This window comes from Chinchilla lanigera, unplaced genomic scaffold, assembly GCF_000276665.1.
Source record: "Chinchilla lanigera isolate Chin_1 unplaced genomic scaffold, ChiLan1.0 scaffold00025, whole genome shotgun sequence".
Taxonomy (NCBI): Eukaryota; Metazoa; Chordata; class Mammalia; order Rodentia; family Chinchillidae; genus Chinchilla; species Chinchilla lanigera.
The window spans coordinates 19,158,599-19,172,874 of record NW_004955426.1 but is presented as its reverse complement, the minus strand read 5'-3'; the positions used below and the strand labels follow the sequence as shown (position 1 = coordinate 19,172,874).

At 40.5% G+C, this 14,276-nt stretch overlaps 1 protein-coding gene across 1 annotated transcript in view; it reads left to right on the top strand.

Annotated features, from left to right (window-relative positions):
* The window catches only part of Adamts12 (ADAM metallopeptidase with thrombospondin type 1 motif, 12), a 325,593-nt gene that overhangs the window by 299,006 nt on the left and 12,311 nt on the right, over positions 1–14,276 (top strand). The window contains exons 21-23 of the mRNA XM_005386164.2: positions 3,718–3,897; positions 8,187–8,330; positions 13,441–13,600. Of these exons, the coding sequence (XP_005386221.1) occupies positions 3,718–3,897; positions 8,187–8,330; positions 13,441–13,600 (484 nt within the window). The remainder of the gene's footprint in view (positions 1–3,717; positions 3,898–8,186; positions 8,331–13,440; positions 13,601–14,276) is intronic.

Here is a 14,276-nt window from a genome sequence, read left to right as displayed (position 1 = left end):
CATTTGGGTTGCTTCCACATTTTAGCAATTACAAATTGTGCTGCTATGAACATAGGTGCACATACATCACTGTGATATGATGTTTTTAGATCTTCTGGGAAGGCAGAATTTTACTGAGTTGCCCAGGATGACCATGAACTTGTGATTCTCCTGCCTCAGCTTCCCAAGTAGCTGGGATTAGAGGCATGCATCATTGCAGCCAGCAGCTTTACTAATTCTGTTAGCCCTTTTCAAGTTCACTTGGAGAGAAACCTCCAAAACTTAGAGTAGGAAAGCAGATCCCTACTTCTACCTTTAAAAATATAGAGAGTTTAAATTATGGTAAGGTGACAGCTTGCCTTTTCACAGATATTTTCTCAGAAATAAAAATTCTACTTTTACTTTGCCCTTCTGTATGATTACATTAACCTCTACCCCAAATACAAAGGCACTGTAATTCTCATGGGATTTCAGGCTAGTTGCAGCCTCACCCATACCCACAGGTATAACACCTGAGACACCAGGTTGGTGGCCAAGAGCACTCACCACTGTAATTACTGCCTAGATTGCAGTTGCTTGACTGACATGCCCCTAATACCACTCTTTGCCTTGATGAATCCTAATAAAATTACTGTGAACATAATCTTATAAATATGACCTGAGAATGAGACTTCCCATCCAGATCTCTACCTTTGCAACATCTAGAAGCAGTTTTTCAGAAGGGCTTGTTTCTTGTTGTGTTAACCAGTCTGAAACAAAGTTAAGGTGGGAGTTGTAGTGTGCTCTTGAAAGTAGACTTGGGAAAACATAATACCACAAATTAAATTCAAGATGCATTGATAAACTTAGAATCAAACAAATTTGGTTGGCCACTTTTTCACTAATTACTGTGTACAACTGGCCCATTCTTCTAACTTCTAAGGAGATTTCATTTACTCACTTCTGAAATGATGTTGATAATAACCCCCCTACTTACCTTGTAGAGTTGTTGTAAGGATCAAACGTGTGTTAGACATCTTCCCATCACTGTAATAAATACTGGAAATGATCAATTTACAGAGAGAAAAGGTTTGTTCTGGCTCACAGTACTAGAGGGTTCAGTTCAGAGACCAATTCACCCTATTGCTTTGCTGCTTGTGGCAGTACATCATAACAAGGATCATATGGTAAACAAAAAGCTGCTCACCTCATCACTGGCAAAAAGGAGGAAGACATCAGGGTCCCACCATCCTTTTCAAAAGTATATAACCATAACCCAAAGACCTTCTACTAGACCACACCTCTTAAAGCTTTCACCAACTCCAAAAGCACCAAGTTGGTGAACATACCTGTAACACAAGAGCCTTTAGGGGACCTTCCAAATCTGAACTATAACAGTGTGCAAAACAACTTCATAAGTGGTAGAAGACTGTCTGAACAAGCTTTGAGCTCCACATGAAGGTTAGATCTGGCTATTAGGCATTTGCTAACCTCTGGAATCCTGAACTTGGGGCATGCGGCTGGTGGACAGGCAATAATGCAGTAAGTTCTCTCAATGGAATACTGGCCAGGAAAAGTGTTTACTGTCTTGTACTAAGTGGACAGGTGAATGTTCATGAATTTTAGAGAACTTGACCTGCATGCCAGCACCCACCAAGTACCATTTGCTTAGCATTGCATCGACACTTTGGATAAACAATGTCATTATTACTCTGAGACAGGACTTCAAAATTACCATTGAGAAAACAAGGCTTGGAGTGTCCACACCACTGACTTACACTGGATTATGAACCCCATACTGCATAGTCCCAGTCATAAGAAGCTGCTCTCTCCTAACTGTTCCCCCTGTCTATTCTCAGACCCATAGTCGAATGACTTTCTTAGCTTCTGTCTTCCTGGAGATACTTTGATTGCTGCTGTCAGACACAGAAAAAGTGTAGTGAGTCAGTATGCTGCTGCTTCCTTCTTGCTAGTTAAATCCAAGGTGCTCTTGAAAAAGGAAGAGAAAAATTGTCAATTTAGTGTCCTCCCTTGTGACTCATTTCAACATATTAGCCAATTTAATTTCCCCCGGATGTGAACATGCTGTTGACAAAAGAATGCTAATTAGAAAATTAAATTTAGAAATAACAGATTGTAGCAACAAATGAAGCATAAAATAAAGGCCCATTTTACACTTATGGCTTATAAAATTCGCTTTTCCTAATGAAGAGCCCTCTTGTCTTCACCATGTGCTGTTTTCTAGAAATCTGTTTTGTTCAACAAATGGATCCTCTTTGTGGCTATTATTAACATGTCTTAAATTTTGTTCTACAGTTAATTTTAATTTGACAGCTAGTTCGTCTTACATGTGTTTACTGCGTAGTCAGAAAATGATCTTTTTAACTTGTAATGTTGGGGGAGGTGTTTGGTAAGTGTTGATTATATTTGCGAAATTAATCACACTTGATTTATGGGGGCACTAGAACATTCATCTGCCCATTTGTCACGTGAGTCCATGTCTTCCCATGTGACGGAACAAGATTTAAAGTCAGCTGACCTGTGCAGTCTCCTAGTCAGTGGAAGAAGCAGATACAGTATTTGGGGATCTACTTCCACTGTAAGGTCTTAAGGAATTTTCTTTCCTGACTCATAACCCTACAGCTATGAGTGTTCCACTATAACCACATTTTAATTCAATGCATCCATTTGGGATCTCTATACTGTGCCTGCCCTGTGCTAGGGCCTGTGTCACAGTGCTGAACAGAGCAGGCATAGATGAGTTGTTCTACCCTCAAGTTCCTATGATGAAAAGAGAGAAGGAGCTGGGATAAATGAGAAGTGCTTCCTTAGATAAGGTATGCAGGGAAGAACTCGCATTATAAAAGGTATCTTATTTAAGCTGAGGCCCAAAGAAAGAGTAGGAACAGGCAATGCCAAGAGTGCAGGGTGGAACACTGAAGACATCAGGACCACAAGTGCATATTGTTAACCCAAAAGGTATCTGTCTCCATCACACCTTCCTCAGGCCACCACCTGAGTGTGGGCACCAACAGGAGAAGCTAGAAAAGATCTAGAAGTTTATAAACACAGGCACCATGTCATGGATGGTGACAGCCTAGGCCTGTCAATGTCCTGGTCCAAAGGAAGCCTGCAGGCTGCAGTGAATTGGGTAATTTCCAACAGTGAGCAGGTTGTGGGGGTGCTGCAGAAGGGCTGGGTGAGGGAAAAGCAGAGTTAACAGATCTCCATGGGCAGGTGATGACAGCTGTAGGAGGAACAATGACAGTGGGGACAAGGATAGCAATTGCTCACTCCATACATCAAACCACTGAGCAATTACTCAGTTTATTTCCTTAATATGAGCTCCTCCTAAGTCGCATCGTATCCCAATCTGTGTTCAGAGGCATAGACAAAACTCATTTTTAGCAGGATTCTGAGGGAGAGATAGAGTTAGCTTGCTAGGGAGCTCGCTCTTTTGAGATTAAGAGTACTTCTCTGACTTATCCAAGGAATCATGACTAGTGAGCAATAAAACCATAATTCCTACCCACATATTTCAGTTATTCACCCCCTTGTATGTGTTTTCTGATGCCAAGAGCCCTAACTGGGAGAGCTGCTGTGTAACACCCTCTCCTATGGGTGTGAAGGAAAACGGAACTCTCCTGAAGTAGCTGCAACCCTTCTTCATGACTGCAAGCCTGGAACCTCCAGGTGGAGGGGAATGGAGGCCTGATGCCTAGGATTTAGGTATCATCTTTGCTTTTGCTGCCCATACAGTGCTCCAGAAACTGCAGTGGGGGCTTTAAGATCCGTGAGATTCAGTGCGTGGACAGCTGGGACCATCGCCGAAGCCTGAGGCCATTTCACTGCCAGTTCCTGGCCGGCCTTCCTCCCCCGCTGAGCATGAGCTGCAACCCAGAGCCCTGTGAAGAGTGGCGGGTGGAGCCCTGGAGCCAGGTATGGCACCCAAAAAGAGACAAGATACCATCACACAATGCACCAACATGTGTTATCACAGAGTCCAGAAGTCAGGGAAGAATGTTTCCAGACAGGTGGTCTCAGTCTCCCCAATATCCAGGCCCTCTGTATCCCAAACAAAGAATTGAGAAAGACACACAGTAAGAAAGACCAAGATTTTTTTTAAAAAGTACATTCCTCAGAGAAAGAGCCAGCAGATGAGAAAACTCAAGAGTGAGTTTGACTCAGAGTGACCTGTCTCCTTTAGGTTTTGAGGTGTTTGTTAGGATCTTCCTGGAGTTGTGGGATTGGAGGTACCACCGAAGAGGACTCTGTCCAATCAAATGAAAGTCTCATTTACCTCAGGAGAGATCATTTCTTACTTGATATGAGCATGAAAGGAACCATCATGGCCGCCAAAGCTTAGGAGGTATGGGGTCAAAACCACAAAGCTAATGATATTATAATGATCATGGGGTTACTCTCAGTTGGGCACATGTTCTTCAGCCTAGGCCAGAGGTCAAGAAAGTATGATTAGGGGCAAGAGCATATTTTTTAAGTTCATGTCAGGTTGTTGAGGTGCTAAGGTAAAGGTAGGACCATATTTCTGAGGATCACGTCAAGATGATAAGGAAATATGGTGAAAGTAGGATGCCCTTTTGGTTTCCAAGAGCAAGAAGGCAGCCCCTCTGCTGTGAGCTGTGTAACGTCAGGAAGTCTTTCACACTGTCTCCTGTATGAAGACCACATTTGTGTTATGACAGCGACTGGCTTCTATTTTATTTGGTGACCAGACCCTGTATGAGGGAAGTCAAATACTTTAGATACTAAAAGAATTCCACTGAGAAGATTATTGGTGCAGTTTCAACCATGACAATGCAGTGTTTTATGACAACATTGTCTCCTAGAGTATATATTGAGTAATCGGGGTCCCTGCTGGGGAAATAAATACAATGGAATGATTCAAACAAGGGCCACTTTGATGACAACCATTTAAGATGAGCCCCACATACTTACCTGAGACTTCTGCATTCAGGGTGAGGGTAAAGGTAAGAGTCTTTCCACATAGTATAATTTCAGTTCCATCTCTCAGTTAAATGTTCAGATCAGTGTTTGCACAAATAAGAAAAATAAGAAGTATGTTTGTGTGTGCACATGTGTGTGTGTGGCTGTGTGTGTCTGCTCCATGTGAAAGTATGTGAAGGGCCTGGCTTTGCTGGGTTTTTGTTTTATTTTGCCACATGAGAACAAGGTTACTACTTTTAATGAAGTATGAAGATTTCATTTTGCCACAGACAAATGTATCAATAGCTAAAAAATACATCCAATAATGTCCAAGAATGGTAGAAAAGTGATAAAAATTGGAACCCACTATATTTTGAGTGTGTCTGTGGGATGGGTTCTTTACCTTATAATGCTTCATTTAATTCTCACAATGATCTAGATGGTAAGCTTTACTAACTCCACTTTATACATAAAGAAGTGAAAACTAAAAGAAGTTGATAAACCTACCTGAAGTTACACAACTGCAAAACAAATGAAGTATTAATTCAAACATCAGGTACAATGCAATGCCTGTGACCTTTCTGCTATGGAACTTAGTCCAATGGGCACTGAACAGAGAACGAACTGAGAAGAAAGAGTAAATTGATAATGCTTTCAAAGGCATCTGCCATGTACCAGGGAAGGGAAGGGACAGAATAAAAACCTGAGGAGAGACAGTTGGTGCTGAAGGCTAAGGAAAACTGTGTCACCAGAAGCTACTGTCAGCCCAGTAAGCCAGGCACCCCTGCTGATACCAGAGGATCTGGGCCACCACCAGGTGTTTTCAGCCACCATTGTCCCCTCTTTCTCCTCCTTCCCGTGCTCAACTTCAAAATACAAGAAGTGATTGCTACTCCCTTGTTCTGAAACCAAGCTTCCAAGCTTTTCATGTATGCTGAGCCTTGCCTGGACTTCTTCAGGCCTGGAATTTACAGAGGAACCCTGAATGCCTTGCCAGAAAAATAGCATTTGCAGGTTATCAAAGATGGGCAATCAGATATTTCTGGTCAGAAAAAATATCTATTGGTATACTTCCTCAGTAACTCTGGCAGCTGTAACGTCAGTCTTTTCCCTGAAGGCCTTCCACCACCCTCCTTTCTAAATTTCTCTGTCCTGAAAACCACAAAGTTGGAAGGTTTTTGTCTGAGGGAACAGAAGGGATAGGAGGGGCTGGGGATTTAGCTCAGCCGCAAAAGCGCCTGCCTGGCAAGCGCAAGGTCGTGAGTTCGGTTCCCGGTACCGGAGAAAAACCAAAAAAAAAAAAAAAAAAAAAGAAGGGATAGGAAATGTAAAAGTCAGTTAAGTACCTGGAGCTGTTGAGAGATTTGCTACCTTAAGGTACTTACCCCTGACCCAACATGAGCTGTTCCTCTTATGCATATTACCAAGTGAACTGCCATCTTGGAAATGTTCTGAACTCATTTGATCAGCAGTGCAGACTACACAAGTGTCCTATACACTATAAGACAGATACAGATACATTTTAGCTATAGGACTATCTTTTAAATAATATATTTCATAATTTCTACCAGTAGGAGTCAAATGTTAGCATGCTTCACAAGCACAATTGGAGGACTTGCCAATTCACAAATGGATGTATTCTTCTACTGAGTATCCAGTTTGGGAGCTTTAGGTGGGACTCGAAATTTTGCCTTTCTGATTATTACCCAGAAGGTGCTGATATTGCTAGTCTGAGGACTACACACTGAGAACGTTCTCTACTTTCTTTATCCCTTTTTCTTGCAGATTCCTTGGCCAAGGCTCCCTGAGTCTGTGTGTACATAGAGAGGTGCATAAGGACCTTAGACATGGGATTCTCCTTCACTCCTTAAATAGGCTAAAAAGCATTGAATAAATGGGGAAAAAATCCAGGTTGATCCTCAAACCTGGATGAAGGAAAGCTAATTTATGTTAATTTTTCTATTTTTTTATGATACTAACATACGTATAATACCTATCTGATGTGATAGCATGATACTGGCAAGACAACCATAATTTTTTGTCATTATTATTGTAACCAAACATGGTTTTTCAAAGTGCTGTCAGAGAATTTGTATCAGTCAGTGCTCACTAGCAAAACAGATTTAATGGGAGATATATAGATAAGATTTAAGATAAGCTTACAGTAGCTGCCCACTGAGTCAGGGGTCTGCAGGCTGGAGATCTGAAGGACCCAGACCAGGGCTGAAGCCTGAAGCTCACTGCAGAGTTCCGTGTGGGTCCGTATCAGGAAGCCCAAGGGTCTGCGCTAGAAGGCTGAGGAGGCTGCCCTGGAAGCCAAGAGACAATTCCCAGGTGAAGATGAAGACTGGAGCTCCTCCAAAGAAACAGCAGCGAGCCTTCCTGCTTTGTCTCCCTTTAATCTATTCAGGCTGCAAACCTTTTGGTTAGTGCTACCCAGCCCCTGGGAGGTCTTCTGTCTTCAGCAAATCACTTCAGCCATGTCCAGAACTATGCTGATCCAACTTATTGGGCATTTCTTATTCAAATTGATACAGTTAATATCAAAGAGTCTCAGCAAATTACTTATTTACTCCTAGAAATTAGGAAAATGAAAAATATTTTATAAAATTTTCCTAGTGAAGAAATCTCTGACATATTTCTGAGGTATATCCCTTGCATATATAATGTGCCATCTCAAGTCTATCTTGGGAGCATTGTGGTCCATGCATCAGAATCTCCAACAAAGCCATAAATTTGACTCTCCCTTATATGGACAGACGTAATTCTAAAACTTTTATAGAGTGGTAGAGGAAAACTGAATTACATTTTAAGAAGAGCCAAACAAAATTGTTTTGCAAATGTGTTTCCCTTTGAGGCTGTCAGAGATAATCATAATAAAAACACCTACATTTTATATTTTACATTTTGGTTTCTAAATATTTGTTCCTAAAGGCAAAATGCAGTTAATATAATGTTCATCCTAGAAAGACCACTCATTTGAGTTTTCAGCCAAAATTCTTTACTTTTGACACCTTCTTTGACATTGGACTATTTGGTGTCTTCTTGTTTTCCTTCTCCTCTTAGCTTCAAAATTTCCTTCATCAGCTTCCTGTGCTACGTTTAATTTTTGCCTCATCATCACTGTTTTGAACAGCTGGAATGGTCATTGTAAGGAACCTGCAAGGTTGTACCAGTTTCCAATGCAGACACCAAAGTTTCCAATAACACGTGACAAAAACAATAGTAAAAAGTTGAATGTATCATCACCTGGTTTTACCTAATTTTGCCTTATTGTGTATCAGTGTTCCAGGTCCTGTGGAGGTGGAGTTCAAGAGAGAGGGGTGTCTTGTCCAGGAGGCCTGTGTGACTGGACTAAAAGGCCCCTATCCACTATGCCCTGCAACAGGCATGCTTGCTGTCACTGGGCCACTGGGAACTGGGACTTGGTAAGAGTTGGTTATTTATACTTTGTTTCACTTTAGCTTTGTAAAAGAAAATGGCATTTGTTTCCATTCAGTTATAAAAGTCATGTAGGGCTAGGCATACAGCTCAGCAGCACAGAGCCTGCCTGGCAAGTGCAAGGTCATGAGTTCGAGTCCCACTACCAAAAAAAAAGTCATGTAATCCATTATAAATGGTCAGTGTATTCACTGATGTACAACATGTTTCTGTGGGACTTCAGTTTTAATAGTCTTCTACCATAAATACTTCAGTCTGCTGAAAGTTACTGCATAGCTGCTGTGGGTCAGTGTGAGTTGAAAAGAAAAAAGATCAAATACTTTCAAAAGAGAAAAGATCAAATACAGTACAAAAATTATTCCAAAGGCACAAAGCCTAAGGGAAGATTATTTTGACCCCCAAATCTTAAGTTTTCTATTTTTTTCTTGAGCCAGGAGGACTCCTCTAGTTCTGAAGCTTTAGAGTTAGTCTGACTTGGTGAATTTCAGGCCTCTTGTCTTCTCACAGAGCAGTTGACCAGATGGCCAGCCTGTATGTTGAAGAGGTAAACACTGAAAATGAAAGATTTATTATTCTCCTAAAATGTATTTATTGCATAAATGAAACTATATCCGTGCTATTGAAAATAAACCTTTCTCATAGGCAGACTTCTGTCTGATTTGTCCTATATCATTCTGACTTGTCTCACATGGGTTCTCTAGGACACAGTCTTGAGGCAAAATGTAGCACTTTGTTAGGAAATACAACACCAGGAAGCAGGAGTGTTAGAAAGGAGGAAAGAGGCAGAGAAAGAGATTCAAATATGAAGTGGTACCGTACTGCTGATCATTTTACCTAACTGACCATGGCTTGGTATCAGGGCAACTGATTGTAGCTGCCCAAAGAAAGTCTTCTGAAAGCTCTGTGAACCATTGCCTCTTATGGCAGTTTATCCAAAGGTAGGAGAAGAGGAGAATTATCTACAAGCTCCTATCTCCCCCTGGGTGAACAGTCTTCCCTTCACACCAAAAGTAGAATGACTAAGCAAACACAACAAAAGGAACCCCAAGGAAGCAGAGACCAGGTAAGAAATAGATGAACTCCTCTCCAAAAACTATATTTAATCTCTTCAGAGAAATAAATATATCTACAATCTGAGAACAAGAAGCTAAGCTAAGGAATTTGGAGACTAGAAGACCTTAAAATTTTTTTAAAGTATCAAAAATTTAAAAATGAAAAACCAATTTGAGGAAGAGTCACAAGAAAAGAAAAAAAAAATTGAGACTAAAAATAAGAACATAAGGGCACCAGACCAGCAGATATAACATCAAAGGAATGAGATTTCAGAAAGGGAGAATGAAGAAAATAGAGAGGGGAAAATTATCAAAGAAGCAGCAAAAGAAAAATTTTCCAAATCTGAAGGGTGTAAGTCTTCAGGGAAAGAACTACATATACCATAATTCAAAGGAGAAAAACCTGGTATAAAAGGGAGAATTTTGTTTCTACATCAGTAAAATCAGAAAATCTTATTTTGCATGGTTATTACAAGGATTGAGCTCAAAAATATTTCCTATGTGCATAAAACATGCCCAGCCGTATATTAATAATAAGTACAAGAAAATTATCCAGTGAACGTGTTTGCATTCATTATAAAATGTCAACTAGTTTCTCTCCATATTTCTCCATTTGATCTATACTGATTGAGTGGTAGCAGTGACAGAATCTGGTCTTCATACATCTCTTTTATAGCTTCCCACAGAGCAAGTATTTCTGAGCATTGGGAATCAACTTTTTCAAATAAGCCAGTTAGAGCTTCTTGCCTTTTGGACAGAACACATAGGACTGCATGAAGCTACTGTAGAGTTCAGTGTATGAACTGATGTGAGAAATTCACTGCATCAGCAGCCTAAGCTAGAAGACCACCAAGTTTTAACCCCATCCCTATTTGGGACACTCACTTGTGCCACAAGGATTCTTGGTTTTATAGGACCTGAAGGAGTTGATTTGACCCCTAAGAAACATATACTTTCCCTCTAAGACCCCAAACTCATAGCACTACCACAATCAACAAAACTCAAATAGGCAACCCTGCTTCCTGCTTAATCCTCCAATTAAATATGACAAATGCATCCATCTTAATCACAAACTGTTTTAATTGGCTTATAGCTGCAAGGATGGTGATGGCTTCTGTTTATTTTTGTGTGTGACTTGGAGCTAGCTCTTTTATTCTAACTTGCCCTGCCCAAGGCTGCAGCACCTAGAACCAGCACACCCTCATCTCATTAGCCCCTTAGAAACAGAAATTAAGAAAAGAAGTCATTTTGGGGCTGGGGATTTAGCTCAGTGGCAAAGCGCCTGCCTGGCAAGTGCAAGGTCGTGAGTTCGATTCCCAGTACCGGAGAAAAACCAAAAAAAAAAAAAAAAAAAAAAAAAAAAAAAAAAAAAAGAAAAGAAGTCATTTGGTCTACTTTATAGAGGAAGAAAGAGACTGGTAAAGTAGATGGTGGAGGATGATGAGTTGTAAGCAACAAAACCTCAAATCTCCTAAACTCTAGCCCAGGACACTTTATTCTGGCTTGATCATTTTCCATCATTCTTCTCTCTATCCTCTGTTACAAACTTTAATTGACTCTGGATCAGCTGAGTAGTTATTTCTTCCTCTTTTCTTTCCCATATCTATGGAGAAATTGAGATAAATTCATGGAGTCAAATTACCTTCAGATTTAATCACAAAAAATTTCTGACTTTGTCATGCAAACATGCAGCTCCATGCACAGCACTATGCTTTAGACTTTATATAGACTAAAATAAAATAGAGCAATAGATATTTCTTTTAAAAAAATGTGTTTCTCCTCCTAACTTCTCTATGGGGAGGTCTCTGTAAGAAACTGGATTTTAATAGCAGTATTCTGAGGTGATTGGTGGTTATTAGTTATAGAAATATTCTTGTCTAGTGAAATGGATATTCAATAATATTTGAAGTGGCAAATAGAATCTTTTAAATTTAGTGATTTTTCTAGAATTTATACCTAGTAGTCTTTTCCAAGTACTCAGTGAATAGTTTTGAACGGCATGCTAATTGTGAAGCATGAAGAGAAAAAAACTTTTTCTGCCCTTTGAAAGGTTTTGCTCATGTAAGAAAGATGAGGTTAAAAGTAATAAAGCATGATATAAACTGTAAGTCATAATAGTAGATGTAGATCGCAAGAGCCAAAACATAGACATAGCACGAAAGTCCCTCAATGGCTTCATGGTTTTAAAAAATGTGGTATATACATATAGTGGGACATCCTTCCAATTTAGAAAGGAAATATTGGTACATTCTACAACATGGATGAAACTCAGACATTATACGAAATGAAATATCAGTCACAAATTGAAAAAGGCTCCATGATTCCTCTTATATGAGGTATCTACAGTTATTAATCTCACAGAGTAAAAAATTGAATGGTTCTTGCCAGGAGCTGGGGTGGAGATTAGGAATTGGTAAATTTTGTTTAATGGAACAGAGTTTGGTAAAATGAAAAAGTTATAGAAATAAAGAGTGAATAATGTGAATGCACAATAATGTGATTGTTCTTAAGATCAATGTATGGTAAAAGTATTTAAAAAGTAAGTTTATCATTCATATATTTTACCACAAAAGACTTTTTAAGGAAAAAAATATATATGATAAGTTTAGACACATTTTCTCTCATCCTTAGGAATCATCTTTTAGAAGTTGTTTCCAGGCCAGATGTGGTGGCAAATGCCTGTAATCTCAGCCCTCTGGGAGCCTGGGGTAGGGAGGGTAGAAAGTTTAAGCCCAGACTGAACAACTTAGCAAGATCCAGTCTCAAAATGAAAAAATAGAAAGTACTGGGAATATCGCTTAATGTGAAGGCCCTGCACTCAATCCCCAGTTCCACCGCTGAGAGAGAGAGAGAGAGAGAGAGAGAGAGAGAGAGAGAGAGAAGAAAGAAAGAAAGAAAGAAAGAAAGAAAGAAAGAAAGAAAGAAAGAAAGAAAGAAAGAAAGAAAGAAAGGAAGGAAGGAAGGAAGGAAGGAAGGAAGGAAGGAAGGAAGGAAGGAAGGAAGAAAGAAAGGAAGAAAGAAAAGAAAAAATGTTGCTTCCACAGGCCAGAGAGTTTCCTCCCTGTTACTAGAACTAATCACGATATTGCAGTGAAACCTTGTGTTAGGATGACTTGAGATTACATGTGGTCCAGCTAGCTGCAACCCCAAAGACCACTGCTGCCCTGCTCCTTCCCTAATCTATATGCAGCTCTGTTCCTACCTCCACCCCAAATTATTTCTGCATTCCACCATAGTCTCTCCCATTTCTTTAGCTGATCTTACTCTCAGCTTCCCTAGAAGCTTTATTCCTTTTATCCACATCTGATCACCATCCTCAAATCAAAACTAGTTCAGAGAAAGTGGAGAGCACCAAACTTTTGCTTGTATTTCAATCTTTCTCTGTATGTTTTCCTCCATATATTTATAATGCAAAGATGAATGTTTGGGTTGGGAGTTTTAGCCAGGGCCAAGATTGTATACCTACAAGTACTCCATCTCTCATCCTGCTCCTCTCTAAGCATATGCTTCATTCCACTCATATTTTCTGCCATCTGTTTTTTCTCCTCCTAACTGGCAGGAAATATGGCCACTAACTGTACTTAAATTTACATAGTTCAGCCTCATGGAATTTCTTGCTACATCTTAATTCCAAATTCCCAACAAAACCACTGTCTGGCCCACTTTATCCAGGGACCCTCCCCTGGAGCAGTCACATGTCTGAGTGGCTAGTGCCCCATAGTACTATCATGGGTGCTTAGATCCCAATGATTTAGCGATGTGGTGAGGGCAACTGACCATTCTCAAATGTGGGAAAGAAGAGCATGTTCTTCAGGGAACCCAGTAGTAAGCCAAGCTGAATTTAACTCAACAATCTATAATACAGTATAGGACTTTCCCTACATTCATATCTCTAAATTTTTATGGTGATCTATTCCATTCCATTCCTCAGAAAGGTTCTGAATAATAGAGACTTTCTCAAAGTGACTGTGATGGGATATGTTCTGCTGGTGTCCCCTGGTGATCCTGGGTGAAAACTCCAACTACCTGTGTGTCTCTCTTTCAGTGCACTATGTCCTGTGGAGGTGGCATGCAGAAGAGGACTGTCCATTGTGTCCCCTCAGAGAACAGTACAGCTGAAGACCAAGACCACTGCCTATGTGATCATGAACCCAGACCTCCAGAATTCCAAAAGTGCAACCAGCAAGCCTGCAAGAAGAGTGCCGGTGGGTGAATGGCTTGCTCAGGGGGAACAGAGCTTTGCACAAATAAGTCATTCTGCATGACTCAATTTGTGGATAGTTTTATGACCCCTTTGATTAGCAGAAAATCTTAATGCTGAAGAGGCTAGCCAGCAACTGTGAGAATAAGCTTTCTGATTTGGTGGAGTTTGTCTCTAATTCCTTGAGGAATCATCTCATTTTTTTTTCCTATCTCAGAGCATATTTACATGATGCCGTCCCCTACTGATGAGAATTGCTTGTGTTTGTCGTAGATCTTTGAGAGATGTTCCGGCATTTCTCAGGAACCTAGCCAAGTATGGAGTGGTCTCCTCTATAAATCTAGTTCTACTGTCTCAGGTCAGGTTTAGCAGAAGCAGGCTGTGGATGAAAGTGTGCAAGAGATTCGTTAAAGAAGTGTTCCCAGGGAAGACCCTTAAGGGAGCAAGAGAAGCAAGACAAAAAGGGGAGGAAGCACAGCAGGACATCCTCTCAGCCACCTGAAGTCCCCGCTTCAGCCTGGTCTGCAAGGGAGCTCCAGTGTGTGTGCTACACCTAAAACCTGTCTGCTTCTGACCAGTGAGCTGGACTTCCACACATACTCTTCAGCTGTTGGCCAAGGGTTACTCCAGGGGAAGTGAATTTGCAGACATCTAAATTCCACTAGAGAGATAAAGGAACT